General features: G+C 46.6%; 3 protein-coding genes across 4 annotated transcripts in view; all 3 read left to right on the top strand.

Moving 5' to 3' along the window:
• The first annotated feature begins 5,320 nt into the window (after positions 1-5,320).
• galk1 (galactokinase 1) lies at positions 5,321-15,346 on the top strand. 2 transcript variants are annotated; one of them, XM_084456505.1, is made up of 8 exons: positions 5,321-5,660; positions 5,808-5,997; positions 6,132-6,251; positions 8,271-8,406; positions 8,677-8,858; positions 9,432-9,582; positions 10,167-10,329; positions 14,875-15,346. In XM_084456505.1, exons 1-8 carry the CDS (start codon positions 5,496-5,498, stop codon positions 14,944-14,946), a joined length of 1,179 nt encoding a protein of 392 aa, XP_084312631.1. In that variant the 5' UTR covers positions 5,321-5,495; the 3' UTR covers positions 14,947-15,346. The 2 variants fall into 2 exon arrangements, with proteins under 2 accessions (XP_084312631.1, XP_084312630.1); XM_084456504.1 differs by having other exon boundaries at positions 6,132-6,263.
• Positions 12,285-13,417, top strand: LOC311324141 (BTB/POZ domain-containing protein KCTD21-like; the record flags this gene model as incomplete). Its single annotated transcript, XM_084456546.1, has 2 exons — positions 12,285-12,698; positions 12,932-13,417. The coding sequence occupies 2 exons, from the start codon at positions 12,285-12,287 to the stop codon at positions 13,415-13,417; spliced, it is 900 nt and encodes a 299-aa protein (XP_084312672.1).
• A 163-nt stretch (positions 15,347-15,509) lies between the features above and the next one.
• llgl2 (LLGL scribble cell polarity complex component 2) overlaps positions 15,510-21,019 on the top strand; it is a 22,158-nt gene continuing 16,648 nt past the window's right edge. Inside the window, 1 exon segment of the mRNA XM_084456291.1 lies at positions 15,510-15,713. The gene's annotated coding sequence lies outside the window, so the exon portion shown is untranslated.

Here is a 21,019-nt window from a genome sequence, read left to right as displayed (position 1 = left end):
CTTTGTGGATCTGGATGAGACCTTTGCACCGTTCTCCAGGAGCACGAAGAACGGCTTAGTACTGGTGTCCAGTCTGGAGGTCTACCTCCAACTCTACCCAAAGACTGAGATGATTGAGAAGCTAACTAGTGTGGCTAAGAAGGCTGGCCCCAAGGACCCTGAAAGCTACTATGAGTTTTATGGGGTGAACAATCCTTTTTTCCCCGAGGAGGAGTACGGTGAGGGCGCTGAGGCCACTAAGCAGGCCACCATCGAGGAGATGGAAGCAGAGGCCATCAAGGTGGACATGGAGGAGGCAAAGAGGGATCATCACGCCATTTGCTCTCCTGATATGGCATCTGCTGTGAGTATTTCATTATTTTATTTGTTTGTACTTTATTTAAATGTATTTAGTTTATTGAGACCTAGGTCTCATTGGGTCTGTCTGGTCTATCTGTTCAGGTACAGCAGAAGAAGGGGAAAGTGAATGACAAAAAGAAGAAGAAGCCTGTTGGCTTCAGTGGCTTCTGGAGGCTAATGACCTGCTCTTCTAGGATCCCCAAGGATGATGTCTGAGAGCAGCTTTCATCAACCTCCGCCCCCCCTGAACCCCCCCCCCCCCCCAACAACCACCCATACAAGCCTCCACGACATATTTGTATTTTTCATACCACGCCATGCCTGCTAACCTGTACCCTACCACGCATGCATACCACCCCCATTCTCCCTCAGACCTCCTCATCCCTACTCAAACACGTGCACATATTTCTGGAATATTGTCTTCATACTTTAAATAAAAGGGAATTATTCCCGCAGCTTTGTGGTCTGTGTAATCTATTCTACCTAGTCAGACAGACATCTGTTGTTTTCTCGAAACAGACCCTCACCCCCTCCCCAGGCTGGTGCCCCTAAAGCTTAGTTCTGTTCTTCACTCACACAGCTGACCTCCAACTGGCTCAGCCTTTTATACTATTACTATTATTTTGTTGCAGATAGTGGTTCACAGTTGACCTTTTAACATTTGCATTTTGTAAGAAGTGTAGTGCATGTAGGAGCCAAATTCCTCTTTTCTAATTTGTGAAAATTGTATCTCTTTGCCCCATTATAGAATTATAGTAGATATGCAGTTTGGTAAATGTGTTGTGCTTTGGGTTTAGTAAATGGGTTTATTAAATGCTTATTAATATTATCATTATTATTTGTATTAATTTTGGTACTCAATATGGAATCTTGCCTGGGTGTACGCCCTTTTTCCCATGTTTCCCTGTTACCCCTCCTATAATATGGCAGGTATTCAGAGCACAGGCAGGTCTCAGGTAAGAGCGCTATCACACAGTTTTTGACAGTATTAAATCGTATTGCTTAATTAAATCATCTTAATTGGAAGCTTATAGTTTCGTTGTTTTCTAGTTACAGCTATTGGGGCTGTTGTAATATTTTTGTCATCAAAATAAATCGCTTATATTTTTATATAGTTTTTCGTCAGATCCTTTTTATTTGTTTGGCAAATAGCAATCACAAGCGCGTCTAACTGCATGCATCATATCTGGAGTCTCAAAGCAAGTTTGGATTTGTGGTATTGCCTTTACAGTGGATATGAATAAAAAAGAGATCAAACGTGGCCAACAGATTGCATGATGAATAATATCCCATCCAGTGCTAGAGATCCATCTGGATATGTCCAGCAGGCTCATCAATGGCTTCTACTGAGTTGGGTTTACATAGAAAATACAGGCTGTCTCACCTCCAGCTGCGAGGCGGACTGCCACGCACACACACCCGACCAGCAGCAGGCTTCCAGTAGCTGTCATCTCTGTCATCTCTGTCATCTCCCACCGTGTGGCATGTTCCCAGGAGAATGGAGGCAAGCGGTAGCTGAGGGGAACTCCATGGGTCCCTGTCTCAGGGGCTTCCAGGCCCCTGGTGTGTTTCTCTCTCTCTGTCCATCTGGTTCGTTCCTCCACCCCCCTATGGGGATCACTACACAGCCCTCTTTTCTCCGTCTAAAAGTTACTCTTTTGTCACCTTTTCATCCCTCCCTCTTCCCTTCCATTGTCTGGTACTGCGCTCGTACGTGTCTCCATCTCTCTCTCAAACTCCTCCCCCCACCACCCCCCTATTTCTCTACAAAGGTTCTCTCCTCTTATTTCAACACAATCACATCGTTCTGTCTGCCATCTCCCATTCTCCACGTCCTCTCCCTTAGCCCTCCTCTTGGTCAGCATGAGTTATGAGTCTTGTGGAGGTTAGGAGGGGGTGGGGGGTCATTGTTTTAAAGGCCTGTTCTCCCCTGGGTGACTTCTTTTGCCTCGTCTCTGGGCAACAGGCAGAGGAGCAGGGTGGACAGAGGGGGCCCGAAGCAGCTTATTGGCATGCTGTAAAAGCCCTTGGTCTGAATAGAGACAGTTAAAGCAGGTTAAAGCTTCAGGCCTCCTCCAGCCGGCCTCCACTACCAAGGCTAAAAAGGCAATGTCAAGTCAGGTATTGTGACGTTACTTTGGCCCATCTTTTCTTCAGTAAATGTTTGGGAAGAAATTGGGCCAAGTCAGCAAATGGGACTTTTGTCACAACAAGCACTTTTTCACACAAGCGTCCACTCTTAAATGTTTTGTGAGCGTTCTATAGGGACTTAGAAGGGGAAAAACTACCAGGGGTTCTTTTGAACGGTGTTCTTCGCCAGACTGTGGCTCGCCCGAGCAAGTGAACAACAAACAGACAGACCCCTGAAGAACCAAGTCTGAAACCATGTGACGCACATGCAGTCATGAAAACAAAATGCTTTGTCGGACGCCACAGACGTCGCTTGGCAACCGAACAGATAAAGCCATGACCAGTGTTGTCATTAGCCTTTCGGGACAGCACATCACTATGGTAACACTCAGATGAATTTCCTCCAACACAAGAGAGCGGTGTTGGTGAACTGATGGTACCAGTAGAGAGAGAAACTAGTTGAGAAACCTCACTGAGCACTATACTCATTTGGCTCTTTTCTGACAGCTTAAGTTGATATTTTGTTTCCACTCTATCGACACTTCATGGATGTGTGTGGCCCTGGCACCACGAGGGGCCCCTCAGTTTAAGTTTTACATACCCCTATAGAAAAATAGCAATAACAACAAAAATATGAGAGATGACAGTAAAAGAAACACTTTCTGTGAAGTTTTCCCATAAAATATTTGAAGTGTGTTATCTGATCCAGTCTAGAGCTTTATTTATTAGATTTGAACCTCATGGCATGCTGTAGCCTACACGATGTGATAAAACCGTTAACACTCAAGCTAGTTTGCTTGCTCAATAGTTAGTTCAACTTCTGCCATTGTATTAAGACACTTGTTTGCTTAGCTCAATCGGGAATAAGGATATATACCAGAACATGGCTTTGGAAGAAAAAACAAAACACCGTAGAGACCCGCGCCGAGGCGAGCAGCCCGAGCAGCAGCTGAATTTAATCTGCTAGCTCCACCAGTCACAGAACATGTTACCCCTGCAGCAAGCAAGGCCAGAATGGGTCCACAACAGGATTTACAGCACACACACACACACACACACACACACACACACACACACACACACACACACACAATTAAGACAAACAGCTTATTAACTAACTGCTAAAAGACAACATGGATATAAACACTCTCACTCTCAGGAAATCAATAATCGTGAAAGCGACAGAGGAGAATGTATCCAAACAGACCATCAAAACCTACCCAAACCAGAAACCAGAGACAAACAACGGCCCGGCAGCTGTCACACCTGAGTTAGAGGAGAGTAGAAGGGAAGAACACTTGTTCTCTCTGAACACAACGTCAGAAGGGTGTTCAAACAGGTGAACACCAGAAGGGTTTTCAAACAGGTGAACACCAGGAAAGTCACGGGACCGTGGTAATGGTAAATGGACTGCACTTATATAGCACTTTTATCCAAAGCGCTTTACAATGGCCTCTCGTTCACCCATTGCATTGCATTCACACACCTTGCTGTCATGCCTGCTCATTGGGAGCAATTTGGGGTTCAGTGTCTTGACCAAAGACACTTCCACATGTGGACAGGAGGAGGCAGGATTCGAACCTAGGCACAATAGAATGCCTACTAAGAGATACATTCACCTGCATCTCTTTCGGTCATAGACTAAAGTAGTCCCCCTCATCTCTTGTATTCCATCATACTCCATAGTAGCCTATGATGGAATAGGCCTACACGCTGAGGACAGGCAATGCCATACCGGTATGTATCATCATCCCCAAAAATGAAATTCAGAACGAAATAATAGCGCTCATATACAAAATATTTGCCCCTAGGCCCTTCATCCTGGCGCCGGGCCTCTGTGTGTGTGTGTGTGTGTGTGTGTGTGTGTGTGTGTGTGTGTGTGTGTGTGTGTGTGTGTGTGTGTGTGTGTGCGCGTGTGTGCGATTGCGTAGGCTATGCGTGCGTTAAAAATTCCAGAGGGTGTGACAAATCTCCATGGGGATATGGGACTTGCTTGTAACTTCTACCTTTCCTCCTACACAAAGGCTTGCGTCATTTCACTGAACACATCCTCATCGCATCAATAACCTGAAAGGAGGGAGGGAAATAAGGAGCACAGCGCACTAGGAAGGTCGAGCGGATAATAAAGGCAAGGTAAGTTTAAAGGTAATTTTGTGACCTTGTCATGCCATGTAGTTGCTTTTTTCGTAATGCCCCGACTCCTGCAAACACATGTGCAGTGATGCGATCATAGGCACGAGAGATCTCACTCATTTATTCAACTTAATAACGGGTGGAACTCAACAGTTGTGTTGTCGGCGTAGTGATACTTTTTATGTGATTTCATTTAACCATAGCCTATATCATGAAGGATGGTTCAGAATGCCTCTCGACCAATCACAACGTGCGGTCGGAACTAGGCTACTTGTTATAATGTCGTCTCTCGTGAATGCTGCCATCTGAAATTATTTCATAAGACCTGCAGTGCATGATTTACTATTATAACTTACAAACGAATAAAAAAAAGTATGGAGGATGCGGGCATCGATCCCGCTACTTCTCGCATGCTAAGCGAGCGCTCTACCATTTGAGCTAATCCCCCGCACGACTTTTATGCTATACCGTAAGTCTAAAGTATGTAGTAGCTACCGTTGGTCTCCTAATTCATTAAGTGTATTTGAGTTATAAATTGATTATATCACGTAGACTGCATTACATTATGATACATATCCTCAAATTATGTTTTTTCAGGGCTAGTTCAAATTTGTAAGATGTCGAGGTACTTTTATTTTGAAGTCGACACCACGTTAGCGCTCGTTGGTAATCAGGAAGTGCACGAGCTGCTCGTGACTGAACATGGACTGACCACTTGCCCAAAATTGGAATATTGATGTTTTCTTTTCGAGTTTTGTTGTCACCTGCTTGTCACTCGGTTACATAACAAGCTAGTCTTATTCAAACACAGTATTTTTCCCCACGTTGTAAATGTTTTAGATTTGTTTCATAGTACTGCTGTATTTTGGAGCTTGGCTTTAGCCTCTCGCATCATGGCCTGTGTAGTTCCGAGTGTGTCAGACTTGGTTGCAGAGGCTCGGCGTGTGTTCGAGCAGAACTTTGGAGGAGCTGTCCCGGATGTGGCAGTGTGTGCTCCGGGGAGGGTCAATCTGATAGGGGAGCATACTGACTACAACCAAGGATTCGTCCTGCCTATGGTAAAAGTGTTATAATGAAGAAGCAAAGGCCCCTTTGATTAGGATTTAATTCGGATTGTGCATTGATAATATCCAATTAATGTAATCCAGATAATTCAGATTACAGACACACACAAACACAAGATCACATCTCTGTCTCTGTGACAGGCTCTGCCCCTGGTGACAGTGGTGGTAGGCAGTCACACCTCTGGCCAAAACGTCACCATAGTAACAGCAACGAAGGATGTGGAGGAGCCAAGGACTGTGCACTTTGACCTGCCTAATAACGGTGAACCTCTGTCTCCCGGGCCACCCAGCTGGGCCAATTATGTGAAAGGAGTGGTACAGCATTACAGAGGTAAAAGTTGATCATTCGATAACTTTAAACACCCTTCTGCATTTCTACTGTATAAAATCTCTCTCTCACCCTCTCTCTCTCTCTCCTTCCTCCCTTCCTCTCCATCTCTCCTCTATCTCTTCCTCTCCCTCCAGCTCCAGGCCTCCCAGGGTTCAGGGCAGTGATAACCACCAGTGTTCCTCTGGGAGGAGGTCTGTCAAGCTCGGCCTCTCTGGAGGTGGCCGTCTACACGTTCCTCCAGCAGCTCTGTCCAGGTGAGATACTAGGTGCGTTTACATGACAAATATTTTTCAATCTGGTTGATTTCAATCTGGTTGAAGATTTCAGCCTGAGCGTATACATGGGATACAAAGTAAACTGGTTGGATGTTTACATGCGCCAACGAAACAAATGTCTCGAACGCGCACGCAGCCGTGAGTGATTGCGTTACGATGGTTACAAACAGCTGATTACGGAACTGTCGAGTGTGCCTTGATTAGTCAAGTCTTGAGCATGCGCAAAATGAACGCAGAACGCAGCATCAATCCGTTTCAAGGTATACATGACGGACCAAACGGTTTCGAAAAGGTTGAAACTACCTCCTTGAAAGCGATTGGAATTTCAATCGGGTTGGGCATTTCAGTCGGATTGAGGTGTTTATATGAAATATTTTCAATCGGTTTGGTCTTCCAAACCGATTGGAAACCGATTCAAACTGTCCATCTAAACGCACCTACTGATTCATTCACACAGCCTTGAAATGTAGAGAGGGTTTTCACGGCTGGCCATGTTGGACGTTTAAGCTTAGGTTTAGCAGGTGTAAGCTCAGGTTTAGGCTAACGACTAGATAGATAGGTAGATAGATAGGTCTATCAACCTGTCTATTGATCTATATCTAGCTAGCTATCTACATGCGCAATACAGTGACCTCTGGGCAATCTCCATGCACCCACTGGCGAAGACCGTGGGTCTCTAGCCCACTCAGGGGCTGAGTTGTGGGATCCGTGGCGTGGATAGTGGTGTGATGGCGAGACTCCGCCCCCTCGGGTCAGAGCTGGTCGTGGACAGTGTACCTCTCTCCGGGCCACCCACCTGACCCCACCAGTGAAGACCCTGGGTCTCTAGCCCACTCAAGGGCTGAGTTGTGGGGTCTGTGGTGTGGTGGCGAGACTCCGCCCCCTCGGTTCATATTGGGTCGGGGGCAGTGGAGCCTTCTCCGGGCTACCCACCTGCCCCCACCAGTGAAGACCTCTCTGAAGGCTGATTTGTGGGGTCCGTCTGGGGTCCGTGGCGTAGACAGTGGCGTGGTGGCAAGACTCCGCCCCCTCGCGTCATATTGGGTCGGGGGTTGTGGACCCCTCTCTGGGCTACCCACCTGCCCCCCCCCACCACCTCTCCCGTCCGTCTGAAAAAACTAAACATTTACCTGGTAAATACATGCAAAGTATAGCCTAATATATAATGGGTAATTACTGAGACACATATACTGTAGGTATAATTTCAAAACAGGAGTAGTATTTCAAATGTTCAATTACTGCACATAAATTCAATAACTGACATAGCACCACCAGGTAACTGCATTTTTACATAGCTTATATAACATCCAGTGACAAAATATTGTCCCCACCGAGGCTTGAACCCGCATGGGAGGCAAACTCCCTATCCACTACACCACCTAGCATCTGGGAAACGTGCGGAGTCATAAGCTGTGTTTGGAATCGCTCCCTATTCACTATATAGTGCACTATATAGGACGTCAGCCATTTTGTTTGTAGTGTCCGAATTCTCCACGGAATTTTCGTTCCCTATATAGTCCACTATTTATTACCCACAATTCACCTTGATTTGCAGGGAACTGTGCATGTACCCTACATTTTCTCCGTTCCCTAGGTAGTTCACTACATGGTGAACCCTATATAGGGAATAGGGAGTGAGGGAACGAGGGAGCGATTCCGAACACAGCTATAGTGTTTTTGTTTTGATATTCTGGGACCAATGCCTCATGTGGTAGCAACATAGAACTGCAGGTTCTGGGACCACTGCCTCTTGTGGTAGCAACATAGAACTGCAGGTCAACAACATGACGGCGGAAGCCAGGGAGGGAGGGACAGACAACCGGACATTTGCTGTCATTGGTGCGCTGGCTTACAGCCACGCACAAAAACAGGCTTAAGGCCTTTAGACTAGTTTGGTTGGATGGATTATACACTTGTATGGATTGGCAGAGCTGCAACTCTATCTATAGCGTTTCTATCCATAAGAGTTTTGAAATGCCTCCTTCCTCCTCTCCATAGATGACGGGGACAAGGTGGCGAAGGCAGTGGCGTGCCAGCAGGCAGAACACACCCACGCCGGCGTGCCCTGTGGCATTATGGACCAGTTTGTGTCTGTCCTGGGCAGGGAGGCACACGCTCTGCTCATAGACTGCAGGTAAGTCTGCTCCATGGAGGTCCCACCTTGAGATATCAGTTAAACTAGTTAGGCAAACTGTTGACAATTAAACTTGCACTGGACGTGTTCATTCAAAGTAGGGGTATCATTCTGAAATGAACGTTTCAAAACAATGTTTAACAAGCTAACATTGTGCGTGATGATGTGCACGGCCCCTGTAATTTTAAACTAAATAAATAAATATGTCCGTGGCTTGTCAGTCATACACTTCCTTTTTTCTCTCTGTCATACTTCCTGTCTCTATCCCAGGTCTCTGGAGGCGACCCCAGTGCCTCTGTCGGACCCTGACCTGGTCATCCTCATCACTAACTCCAATGTCAAGCACTCCCTGACGGGCAGCGAGTACCCCAGCAGACGAAGGCAGTGTGAGCAGGCTGCCGCCATCTTGGGGAAGGCCAGTCTGAGGGACGCCACGCTGAAGGATCTGGAGGGTGAGAGGGAGGGAGGGAACAGAAGAGGAGAAGGAGGAGAGGAGGGAATGTGTGACAGGTTATTGCATGTTACTTGTGAGGTTAATCCAACTGTAATAATTTAATAATGTTCGAGTGGATATATATATATATATATATATATATATATATATTCTGTTCAGTTTAATCCAACTGTAATAATTTTCGAGTGGACAGTGGGTATATACAGCATATATATATATACATATATATATATATATATATATATATATATATATATATATTCTGTTCAGTTGGACTCTTCTGTAAATCTCTACAAATAGCAGACATTAACGGAGAAAGTTCTTGTTCGGCTCCGCTTTGTCTCTTTTGACATGATGAATTTCTTCTATACTTCTACAGTATACGTGACTTGTATACGTGACTTGTGTCCGTCCGTCCGTGTGTGAGTGTGTCCGTTCGTAGCATGAGATTTGGACCAATCAGCATTACCCAGTACCATTACACAACAGCAGAGGGCGGTAGAGATTGCTCATAAACCTGTGCCGCCTACTCTACCGCCTGGAGTGTGATCTTTCCTCCCTATTGTTGCAGACGCCAGGGACCGCCTGGACGATGTGACCTACCGGCGGGCTCGCCATGTGATCGAGGAGATCGAGCGCACCGCCCAAGCCGCCGAGGTGCTGAAGAGAGGGGAGTACCGAGAGTTTGGCAAGCTCATGGTGGAGAGCCACAGCTCCCTCAGGTAACGATGGTCAAGGTCAAGGTCAACTTTATTTATAAAGCACGTTTAAAGTCAACCGAAGTTGCACCAAAGTGCTGTACAATATATAAAATAAACTAAAACAAAAAACAGAATAAAGTGCACATAATCACAGAATAATAAAAGGACAGGACACAAAACAGGACAAGGGATGTAGGCTATCAGGCCTCAAAAGCCACTGAAAACAAGTGTGTTTTGAGCTGAGACTTAAAGAGCCCTAGGTTCTGTGCGTGTCTAATGTGTGGAGGGAGGCTGTTTCAGAGCTTTGGGCCAGCCACCGCAAAAGCTCGGTCAGCAAACGATGCAGCAATACAACACATAATAATAAATAATAATAAACAATTTTATTTGTAATGCACTTTACATTTCATTAAAATCTCAAAGCGCTACAGATGTGCTAAAAAGTGCCAAGATTAAAAGCAACCGAAAATGTGTCAAAAAGGTACAAAACAAGAGAAAACAAAAATGATTAATCAACAAAAAGCTCTGTTAAAAAGGTACGTTTTATCATACATAAAACATACCTTATACATTAATTTGAAGTTTTCCATATATGCCCCTTAAAGGGATCTGTACGAGGTGAGCTGCAGAGAGCTGGATGAGCTGGTGACGGCAGCGGTCGAGGTGGAGGGGGTGTTTGGGAGCAGGATGACTGGAGGAGGGTTCGGAGGCTGCACCGTCACTCTACTGCAGGCCGACGCTATAGACAGGACCATGCTGCATATACAGGTGAGCATGTGAAACAGACGCACACACGCGCGCTATGACTACTACTGGTGTAAAGGATGTAAGATGTGGAATTGGCTCGAATGAAGGACAATGTAACAAACGTAAACTATTTCTGGCCTATGGAAATGATGCGATAAAGTAAATTGCCACCATTATGGTTTCATTGTTCACGGTTGAGAATAGGGCTGTGACGGTATGGATTTTTTCTTCTTTCTACCGCAGTGAAAAAGCCATGTACCTCTGCGGTTTGGCGGTTTACGGCCCTCCTGTAACTTTCACCAGCAAAACAAACGAAATAGGCCAACAAAAAAACGGGTGAAAGTTACGCCGATGACAGTAATGAGCTCCACCCCGCGGTAGGCATCACATGACTGCGGTAATGCAGTTATCGTCATAGTCCTGGTTGAGAACATCCTCTTTTAGAGCTACAGCTCTAAATCCCTTTAAAGGACAATGCTCGTTTTTGACAACCTGGACCTTATTTACGACATATTATAAGACGTTTGACTCCGAGATCACTTTGGTGTAGTTCGGAGGCCTGTAGAAGAAATTTAAAATCCAGCGCGAGCCAGTATATCCATGTAATGGCGACGGTCGGGGCAACGAGAATGCAGCTTCTAAAAAACTATTTTCTGCCGCGAAACGGTTGTTTTCATCAATCTGTCTTGATGAATCGCTAGTTGTGCTTACATAGAGAGCATAGGCCTGTTGTGGTATTTCACATGCCTCTGTAATATGATCTTTAGAAACGTCGTTAGACACGAAATAGCTTCCTCACTTGCTCCAGCACGCATGCGCACAGCGTGCTGGAGCAACGATTGCGCGCTGTGCGCATTAGTGCTGGAGCAAGTGAGGAAGCTATTTCGTTTCGAAAGACGTTTCTAAAGATCGTGGCATGTGAAAACCACAACAGTTATGCTCTATGTAAGCACAACTAGCGATTCATCAAGACAGATTGATGAAAACAACCGTTTCGCGGCAGAAAATAGATTTTTAGAAGCTGCATTCTCGTTGCCCCGACCACTGCCATTACATGGATATACTGGCTCGCGCTGGATTTTAAATTTCTTCTACAGGCCTCCGAACTACACCAAAGTGATCTCGGTGAGTCAAACGTCTTATAATATGTCATAAATAAGGTCCAGGTTGTCAAAAACGAGCATTGTCCTTTAAGGGGAAGTATCAGAGCAGTCGCTCTGTTTGCCCGTGTCTTCTCCAGACAGCCCCAGAGAGAGAGGAAGAAAGAGCGTGTGTGTGTGTGTGTGTGTGTGTGTGTGTGTGTGTGTGTGTGTGTGTGTGTGTGTGTGTGTGTGTGTGTGTGTGTGTGTGTGTGTGTGTGTGTGTATGTGTGTTTGAGATCAGGGGGTACGAGTTGAGAATAAAAGCTCTGTAGACACTGGTGCAGAAGTGTCCAGTTATTTAGCATGCAAGGCTGGTCCCACTGCCCCTCTCTCCCTCTCTCTCTCTCTGTCTGAGCCTGCTGAAACACAGGCAGGCCGGCTTATTACGCAACAGGCCCAGGATTGGAAGACCGCACTGACGTCCACTAGAATACAGTGAAGAAGAAACCCCAGAGGAGTCAAACACATCTGCACGGGAATTCTGTTTTGACTTTCTTCACAAGTAGGTGATGTTGGGATCCGAGCGTTCGGAGAGCGGCTTGGCGGATTCTCTCTCATCTCTCTGTAACCTCCCGGTATCCAGGTTACTGCTTTAGGCCTCGTTGCCTCACAAAGGCAAAGTCTCCCCTGGAAACAAAAGAAACGCTTGAGACGTGGAACTTCCTTCAGCCGGCCAGAGTTCCAGCTCAGAGGGAGCATCGCCTGCGCTGAAGAGGGGAACCCACGGACGAGGTCTCCGGCAGGGCTGAGCAGAGACCGGCGAGACCGGCCACACCGTCCGACGGATCACCCGACGCCGAGCTCGCTAGATCGCCACGGAAAGCGGAGCGAAAGATGCTGAACCTCAACTCCCCCGAGAGTGACAGCAACAGCAACCCCCTCCAGGACCCCGTGTCGCTGAACGTGGGAGGCGAGGTCTACACCACCACGCTGGACACGCTGACCCGCTGCAGGGACTCCATGCTGGGCGCCATGTTCACCGGGCAGATCTCCACGCTCCGCGACCGCCACGGCAACATTTTCATCGACCGCGACGGCAAGGTGTTCCGCTACATCCTGAACTACCTGCGCTCCAGCTCGCTGGACCTGCCCGACGGCTTCTCCCAGCTGCCGCTGCTCCGCAGGGAGGTGGACTTCTTCCAGATACGCCCCCTGCTGGAGGAGATCCGCCGCTGCGAGGCGGCCGGACCGCTCAGCGCGAGAGGGGGGCCGCGGGGAGCCATGCTGATGGTGGACGTCGACTGCAAGGTGTGTTTGTGTGTGTGTGTGTGTGTGTGTGTGTGTGTGTGTGTGTGTGTGTGTGTGTGTGTGTGTGTGTGTGTGTGTGGACTGGACATTCATCCACGTGTGTGTGCGTGTGCGTGTGTGTGTGTGTGTGTGTGTGTGTGTGTGTGTGTGTGTGGACTGGACCTTCATCCACATCAGTGTGCATGTGCGTGTATGGAGCGTGGAGTCGTTACACTAGTGTGTCTCGTTCCCAGGTGCGCGTGCTCCACTTCAACCTACGCCGCGGACCGGAGAACTATGAGCTCCGCACGTGCTCAGTGCGCGTTCTGACCGCCGAGCTCTTCTGCACCTGGTGGGCCTTCCTGGGTCTCCTCTGCGAGCGCTTCTCCTACCGCACTTCCCAGGGTCTCGTCTCCCCCCAGCCGGCTGAGCCCAGGCAGAACCGCGTGAGGCTGGAGTGGGTCCCCAGGCCCGAGGAGCTGCCCCAGGACCAGTACGAGAAGCAGCGCTACCGAGGCCTCATGGTGACGTACCCCGAGGCAGCGCAGCCCACCCACCCTGGAGGCCCCTGTGATGCCGTCATCAGCGTGCGCCGGGGCCCGTGTGAGGTCACAGACACACGTGGGTTTGTGGAAGAGCTTCTGACGCTGTCGCTGCCAGAGGGTTTCAGGGTCGACTCGGTGACCCCTGACCCCACGGACATTCTCAACTGCAGCTCGCTCCGATTGGTTCGAAACTGAGAAGCGGGTCTCAGCGATGAGCTCCAGCTGGCCCGACCCATCAGCTAGGCTACTGACAACCTACTGGACTACTGACAACCTACTGAAATACCAAGTCCCTAAACTTACACAAATTGCCCATAGACATTTTTTTAACTATGGTATCTGTCATGTCAAAGAGTATAGCATGTGTGTGTGTGTGTGTGTGTGTGTGTGTGTGTGTGTGTGTGTGTGTGTGTGTCTGTGTGCTTGTGCGTGCATATGTGTGTGTGCGTGCATATGTGTGTGTGTATCTGCGTATGTGTTTGATATACAGTAACTGTGCTACCAATCTAATACACTGATCAGAATCAAGTGTTTACTGCACTGTATGTGCACTTAGGGCTGCACAATTAATCGTGAATTAATCGAAATCGTGATTATGACCTCCGCAATTAACTAATCGCAAAAGGCCGCAATTAATGTGATTAATAATTTTGCTTTGAATTGAGTGTGCTAGGACTACACGGACGAATCACAGGCGCTTATGCTGTCTGACCAATCACATGCGTTTCCGCTGAGTGCGCTGTGCGTAGCAATTTCACTGAGAAGACAGATAGCAGTAGTAGCAGTGTCACAAGAGTACCTGCAGCCGTGAGTAGTGAAAAAATGAGCGAAAATGAGGTCAGTGAGTTAGTAGCAAGAAAGGGATCAACGTCCGTGATTTGGGAGCATTTTGGTTATTATATATTAATATTATATATTAAATATTAATCACAATTATTAATCGCAATTACCATTTTGAATCAGATAATCGCAATTATTATCTTTTGTCATAATCGTGCAGCCCTATGTGCACTTTAATAAATTGCACTAAATATCAGTGTGCTGTATAACTCAAAGAAAGTTTTTCATATATTTTGCGACATCAGTACAGGTTATAGCTTAATAAGTCTATGCTTCCATTGAATATGTATGGGAAGTATATGCGCCATCTAACTTCATAGTTGAGGCCAGTCTCTCAGACACAGTCCTGTTCACCTGGAGGAAGGGATATGAAATGTGTCATTTTAGAAAGAAAGAAGTGTAGCAGGAAGTTTCAGAGGAAAAGATGGGCGTCGGAGGGGAGGGCCTGGTTGGAAAACAACCCCCCAAGGCTCTTCCTCTGGCTACTTCCTCCTCCCCCCTCTCAGCACATCCAGATGTGGTTGAACAGGACAAGTGTAAGCAGTGAGCACCATGTCAGTTTAATATGTGACTTTATCAATCCCAGAAAAAAGGAACAATTATGTTTTTCACCATTAACCACCCCAGGGTATGCTCTTCAACATTTACCTCTGGGATGTGTTACAGTATTATTTTGGTCACTGCCTCAGTGACCACAAAGGATGCACAGCCAAGAGTTTGTTAAGGGGCTGCTGACCAGTGGAGGGTAGTCCAAATTTGCCCTGATGAAGGCAAGTGGCCTTCACTCACTGGCTGTGCGTTCTTCTCCACAGGAACGATACAGTGGAACACCAACCTTCTACATCACTACTCCCTCTGAGGGAGCCAGGGTCTGCAGTCTGTGAAGAAACTGCACACATCCCTTCATAAAATTCACCACACAACACATTCCTATTGATCAGCAAAATCATACGAATCATGATTATATTGAAACATGCATTTTAATTTTCTTCTCACATCAAAAAAGGAGTATGTTGAATAATGTTGCATTACAGTATAGTCACTAGGGTGAAGATGAGGGCTGTTTTCAATGGACAAATCCATAAATCGTAACTTTCTGTGCCTTTATCCATCATGCTTGCTTTGAAAGGATGTGTCAAGAACCATTTAGAATTATTTTTCACGGTGATGTTAAAACTAGGCTATATGTAGGCAATATTTTGTATAATAACAAATGAAAAAGGGAATACAATAATTAAAATGAAATTAAACAACGTTTCATGTTGAAGTTGATTTAAGGAGAAATAAAAGTACCTGGCAGGTTTTTGTGCAACAATTTCATTGTAGAAAAGCTCAGTAATGAGCTGTGCTACATATATGACGAGCTATCCCGGAAAGGGTGACGGCAAGCGGGAGGAGGAGTCTGCAAAGGGAGCCAGTAGCCAATACACTCGGGATACACCGAAACTGCCTACCGCTGTGGTGGGGAGCGAAAGAAAAGTGGACTAGCAACTTAACAAATCTCTAGACTTTCAGCTTGGTGAATATATCAGAATACGCAAATATTAGTGTTTGAGGCTAGCCCGTTTTTATTGGTTTTGATAAAGCAACGTGGCAAAACTGGACACCAACCAAGTTTGGGTGAACTAGCGGGTGGATATAGCCGGGTCAGGTGAGTTTGGAAGGGCCCGAGCTCGAGTCAGCTCTCACAGGTGCTGCTGTTGATACCTGGCGAGCTTGGGGAGTTGACTGCCATGTATTTTCTAGCCATATGAAGCCAGATTAATAGTATCTTGAACTATGCATCAATTACGGGTGATCTCCGTAGGCGAGTTGCTGAGCTAGCTAGTGCTAGCTAGCCTAGAGATCTAGCTAACAGACTGCTAGCTAACGATACTGCAGACTAGCTAACTTACATAGTTGGCTATGTTGGCTCTCTAGAGAAGCTTAACAAAATCCATTCAATTTAATAAAGTAATTAGATAGCAAACTAGTCGAGGGTTTGGTGCTGTATCGACAAAAGCAGTACTAGCTAAAGCCATATATGCTAGACTACCAAATCATCTTAGCTAACGTTAACTTGTTGAAGTTATTGAATCAGATAGCTAGTTAGCTAACGTTGTGTGATTGCTAGCGAGCCAATGGTGCTATTATTATTGCGAACCCGTTCGGGGCTACTCGGCCTATAACTGGGTAGCAATGTTTTTCAGTCAATTAAACCAATTGATGTTGTTGCATAATGTTTGAAATGTAAAACTTTGGCAACATTGCAGCAACGGGAAAGGGGGGTGCGAGCAGGAGCAAGGTGTGTCCCCTCGTAGGTATTTTGAGTCAACGCAACGGTTTGGGTTTCATCAATGAGTAATTGTCTGTTTGGGGAGGGGGGCGTGGGGGTTGCTGTTCAAGATGTCACACCGGTTTGTCCGGTTTCGGGTAAATTCATGGACAACGACGGGAATCGTGCCCCCAATAACAATCAGCGCTTCTCTAGACAGCAAATTCACTTTGGTCCAGCCGTGCGGTGTTCGGTAGTAGTTAACTTGAAGGGAGGTGGGGTGTGAGTGAGTCATTCTCAACTGTACCTGTCATGCGTTTGCAATTTCTATGAAGCCTGTGCAAACAGACTGTAATATTTCCCTGACACAATATTGCAAGGCGGCCGTTATTGCCTGGCAAACAGGTGGCAGCTAACAGATTAGAGAGAAATGTAGTCTCCTTAGCCGTTCTCTGGACAGGCTGGTCGTGAAGGACAGTCTTTCCCCGTGTACTCCTCCTCGCACCTGCGTCTGTGTTGCCCCAGCCAAACAAAAAGGCTTTGTTCGGGGCTGCATAACCTTACTACTTCAGTTTCAGGAGCATGGTAAAGTCCACCTGAAGCTATTCTCGGATGCGACAGAAATGTTACACTCTAATGCACTACAGGAAGACATTTCTGATAACTGATAACACGCCAAAGATTGGCTGTATACAAAGCACAATTTTATTATGAATTTAGAAAAATGGCTTTAGCCAGCTATGCGCTGAGTAGCACCATTTAGAATGATGCAAGAATGAATAACTCATATTGGCTAAAGTCTCTTCTCTTGTGGTTTTGTGACCACTGAGCGTTTTCTATACAGAATTGAGACCTTGTCTGTCATGTTGACTTATGATTTGAACTTGAAAGTCTGTTTATTCAACCCTTAAGTGGTTGACAAAGCATCAAAGATGCCGGTCTAGCCTGTAACCTTTCCTCCCCTACCTAGCCTGTAACCTTTCCCAGTTACGAATGTGTCGTCATGGCTTGTTAACCTAGATATTGTGCCTAGGCTCGTGATTCTTGTTGTACTACCTCTGCCAATGTGGGACCCATTATGAAGCAGGGTTGTCTGTGGTTAGCTAATGAGACGGCAGAGGAAGTAGAGCTGTGGTAAAAATTGTTGTTTCCCCCCTCATCTGTCCTGCGGGTCAACCTTTACAGGCGAGGCATCAAAACACAGGACGACAACCAACTGTTGTTTACTTTAACCAGCTAGATGACTGCAGCGCAGCAGCCGTGCTATGCATAATTTGCACACTCATCAACATCACATTATAGCCTAATGTCATATCATTCTGTTTGATCATTTTCCATATAGAGGTCTAGTTTGATGAGACGTCAGTTGAAAATAAAGACAATGAATCAGTTGGATAGGCCTATCCTGGAGGGGGGTGGGCCTCAACACAAACAGTCTGCTCTCTCGCTCTCTTTCTCTCTCTCTCTCTCTCTCTCTCTCTCTCTCTCTCTCTCTCTCTCTCTGCAGTCCTGGTTCTGTTTACAGGAAAGAAGGGGGACTGACATCCTGCCAGCCACACCTAAACTGCTGACAAGATCTCAGTTGTGCTGTGGTGGTGATCTCCTCCTGTCCGCTCGTCTCATCGCTTACTTTACTGCTCTGAGACCACTTGGGCACTAGGTCGTACAGTGGTTAGAGCGTCAGACGAGTTACCAAAAGGTCACTGGTTCAAGACCGGCAGGGCCACTGAACTGGCTGCCTACCGACTGTTGTGCACTTGAGCAAGGCACTTAACCCCCACACCAGCTCACAACATCCAGGGGCGCTGGTCATGCTGGCGGTCCCTGTGCTCAACTCAACCGATGGTTGAGATAGAAGAGCAAAGACAATTTCCCCTTGTGTATTAATAATAAGTATATAATAATAAAAAGTTTAGCAAAAAAAAAGCATAGGCAGCAGCTGTATGTTTCCTACTACCATTGTAGCGACTGTGCTCAATGTTCTGACAGTTGGAGCCTGGCATGGCCGGCTGATTGTGATGTGTGAGTGTGAGAGAGGAGTCATCACTGAGAATAGCCCAGCTGTGATGACACAGACTCTGCTCTTCCTCTCGTCTCCTTACTCCTTTTATTACGTTGTCCAGCTATTCTTTCTTTTGTTGTCAGGGTTAATAGACCGCCAAACTGAACTACCTGTCCTATGAGCTGACATTAGCAAGGTCTTTTGTCAGTTCCGCTCAGAAACTGCCCCTTTTTTGTATTGTCAATATTGACAGTTGTTATTGGTTCCTTGTAAGCAATGGCTGCTATTCCAGACTACATCAGCTTTTTACTTATTCCAAAGTTGAACAGAAAAAGCCAATCAGCTAGACGAAAAATGGCTTCAAGTGTATCTTGGGGGCTAGGTAGATTTATTTAGCTAAGAATTCAATAAGACTTGCCTGGAGGAGCCATGACGCAAAGGACACATCTGTAAGGAGATACCTGCATGAGTGAGTGAGGGCAGTGGAGAAAGATGGTGGAATGACAACAGAGGGAGAGAGGGGTGTTGTCACTCCCTTCAATGTTTTCATGATCTCAAGCCACGTTTGCCAGCGCTGCTAATTCTCTTAGGCCGCATTGTCTCCTGGAGTGGCCATACCGGATTCCTTCACCCCCCGTCTGCGTGACTGGTGATTTTAAAATTCCTTCAATACCGAACATGAACTCCGCTCCAATCTATTGACTCCATTGTTGTTGTTATTATTATTTATCTCTACTTTTTCAGGAAGGGGGGGCTATTAGCTTTACTCTTGTCACATTTTATTTCTTTAATCAAGTGCGATCATGGCTGGTGATTGCATAAGTCCATAGGTAGAATAGTTGAAATGCTCGGCATTTCCCGGCTACCCTGTTGGCAGTAGAATCCTAGCTATGTAGTTTATTGAGTTGAGAGAGGAGGCTGTTTGTGGCTCTTGACAGTGTAGGCTGCTCCAGTCTTGTTAGGCCCCTGCCTAGACTCGTCTGTGACATCCCGCTCAACTCGGATGGCTTGCTTTGATAGGATTCTGGGAATTTGATGTCACAGTCAGAAGATCCTCTCGCCCGCAGAAGGAATGAGAAATAGTAGTAGGAGTCTTTCATATCTTGTGACCTCAACTATTGCGTTGCAGGTGAGTATATTAGTCCTACCTGGCTGGTTCTGCGCCTGTACACGGATGAGCTCACTCTTTGCTGATCAAACAGGGTGACGTGCACGCGCGAGTGTGGATGTACCCATTTCCAAATTCAAGGTTCAGCCAACTGGAATTCACAGGAAAATCCATAGCTGTCTTTCGCAACAGAAGTAAGCTATTTATTTCAACCTTCTCTTTAGAATGGGAACGGCTCACTAACTGGGTCCCTCTCTGTCAGTCATTGTTTTTCAGAAGCGAACCAGTCAGAAAACGCCCTGCGAGCTCCCTCCCTATTCCTTCTAGAATATTAGCCATGGGCTGTGTGAAGGGAGGTGCAGGCGAGATGCGTGTGTGGTGCCACATTCACATGATTCCCCACCAAACCTGTCGCACTGCAGTCTTGTTCAACAACACATACTGACATTTCAGTAGGTAGTACTAACTGTCAGTTGTCCCCTCCCACAGTTAACCTCAACCAAATCCCAATGTCATGGAGACATGACATTCTCCATTGTCTCAAGTGAAGTTTATACATTCCTTTTTTTTCTTTTTTGAAATTCACAACAGCAGCCTTTTCCGTCTGTTTGTGATGTAGCCAACTTGACATCTTGTTTAGTGATGTAGCTTGTCAGTCTCCAACTAAATTCACACAGACCTAGGTCTAGATAGGTTTCAGCAGTTTGAGAGAGAGTGGGAGAGGGGGGTGGAGAGGGAGAGATGGGAGGGAGGAAGGAAATGGCAGGGATGAGCGGAGGCCAAACACACTGTCAGTATAACAACCACTCTCTTCTATCAGTGATGCTCCAAACCAGGCCCTTCTGGTTCTTCTCCAGGCTTAGAATAACATGGCGACCGCCTAATGAATGGTTAGACTCGTTTAACTGTCTGTCATAGGTGAAAGCCTAGTATTAATCAGCAGTTAATCAGCGGTTGGAGGGAGTGTTTCAGCTGATGTAGGCTCGGGGGTTTGGATGCTCTAGGAGATGAAGATCTCTCCTGAAAGATTATCCTCCTTTGTTTACACTAAGCACTAGTGCCATAGGGGATGGCTGGTGGCATGCGGGTCAGTCATATGATCAACCCAGCCTTGGTTTTCCATAGTGTGTGTGTCTCTGTGTGTGTCTCTGTGTGTGTCTCTGTGTGTGTCTCTGTGTGTGTGTGTGTGTGTGTGTGTGTGTGTGTGTGTGTGTGTGTGTGTGGTGTCTCTCTGGTGTGTCAGTTTGTGTGTCAGTGTTGTTTGTGTGTGTGTGTGTGTCATGACAGGATGGTTTGTGTTGGGGTAGTTGCGCTACCCTGAGTTTCCATCAGCAGATTTTTGTCCTTGCTCTAGAAGCTGTTCTCCGTCTGTGATGTGGACCTCCCACCCAGCCTTTGTTAGCAGGCTTAGGGCCCTGAGCTCCTACTTTCTGTGGCGCTGGCTCCTCTGGGAAATACACACACACACACACACACACTTCCAGAGAAACAGGGTGATTAGAGGGACTACAAGTCTCAAATCCTGCACCTACACAAAATGATGTAATCTGGTTGACAGGCGTGTTACTGTGAATGTCAGTCAGCCCGGCGGCG

The sequence above is a fragment of the Borostomias antarcticus genome (genome assembly GCF_949987555.1).
Source record: "Borostomias antarcticus genome assembly, chromosome: 22".
Classification (NCBI taxonomy): domain Eukaryota; kingdom Metazoa; phylum Chordata; class Actinopteri; order Stomiiformes; family Stomiidae; genus Borostomias; species Borostomias antarcticus.
This window is presented reverse-complemented; position numbering and strand designations above follow the sequence as displayed.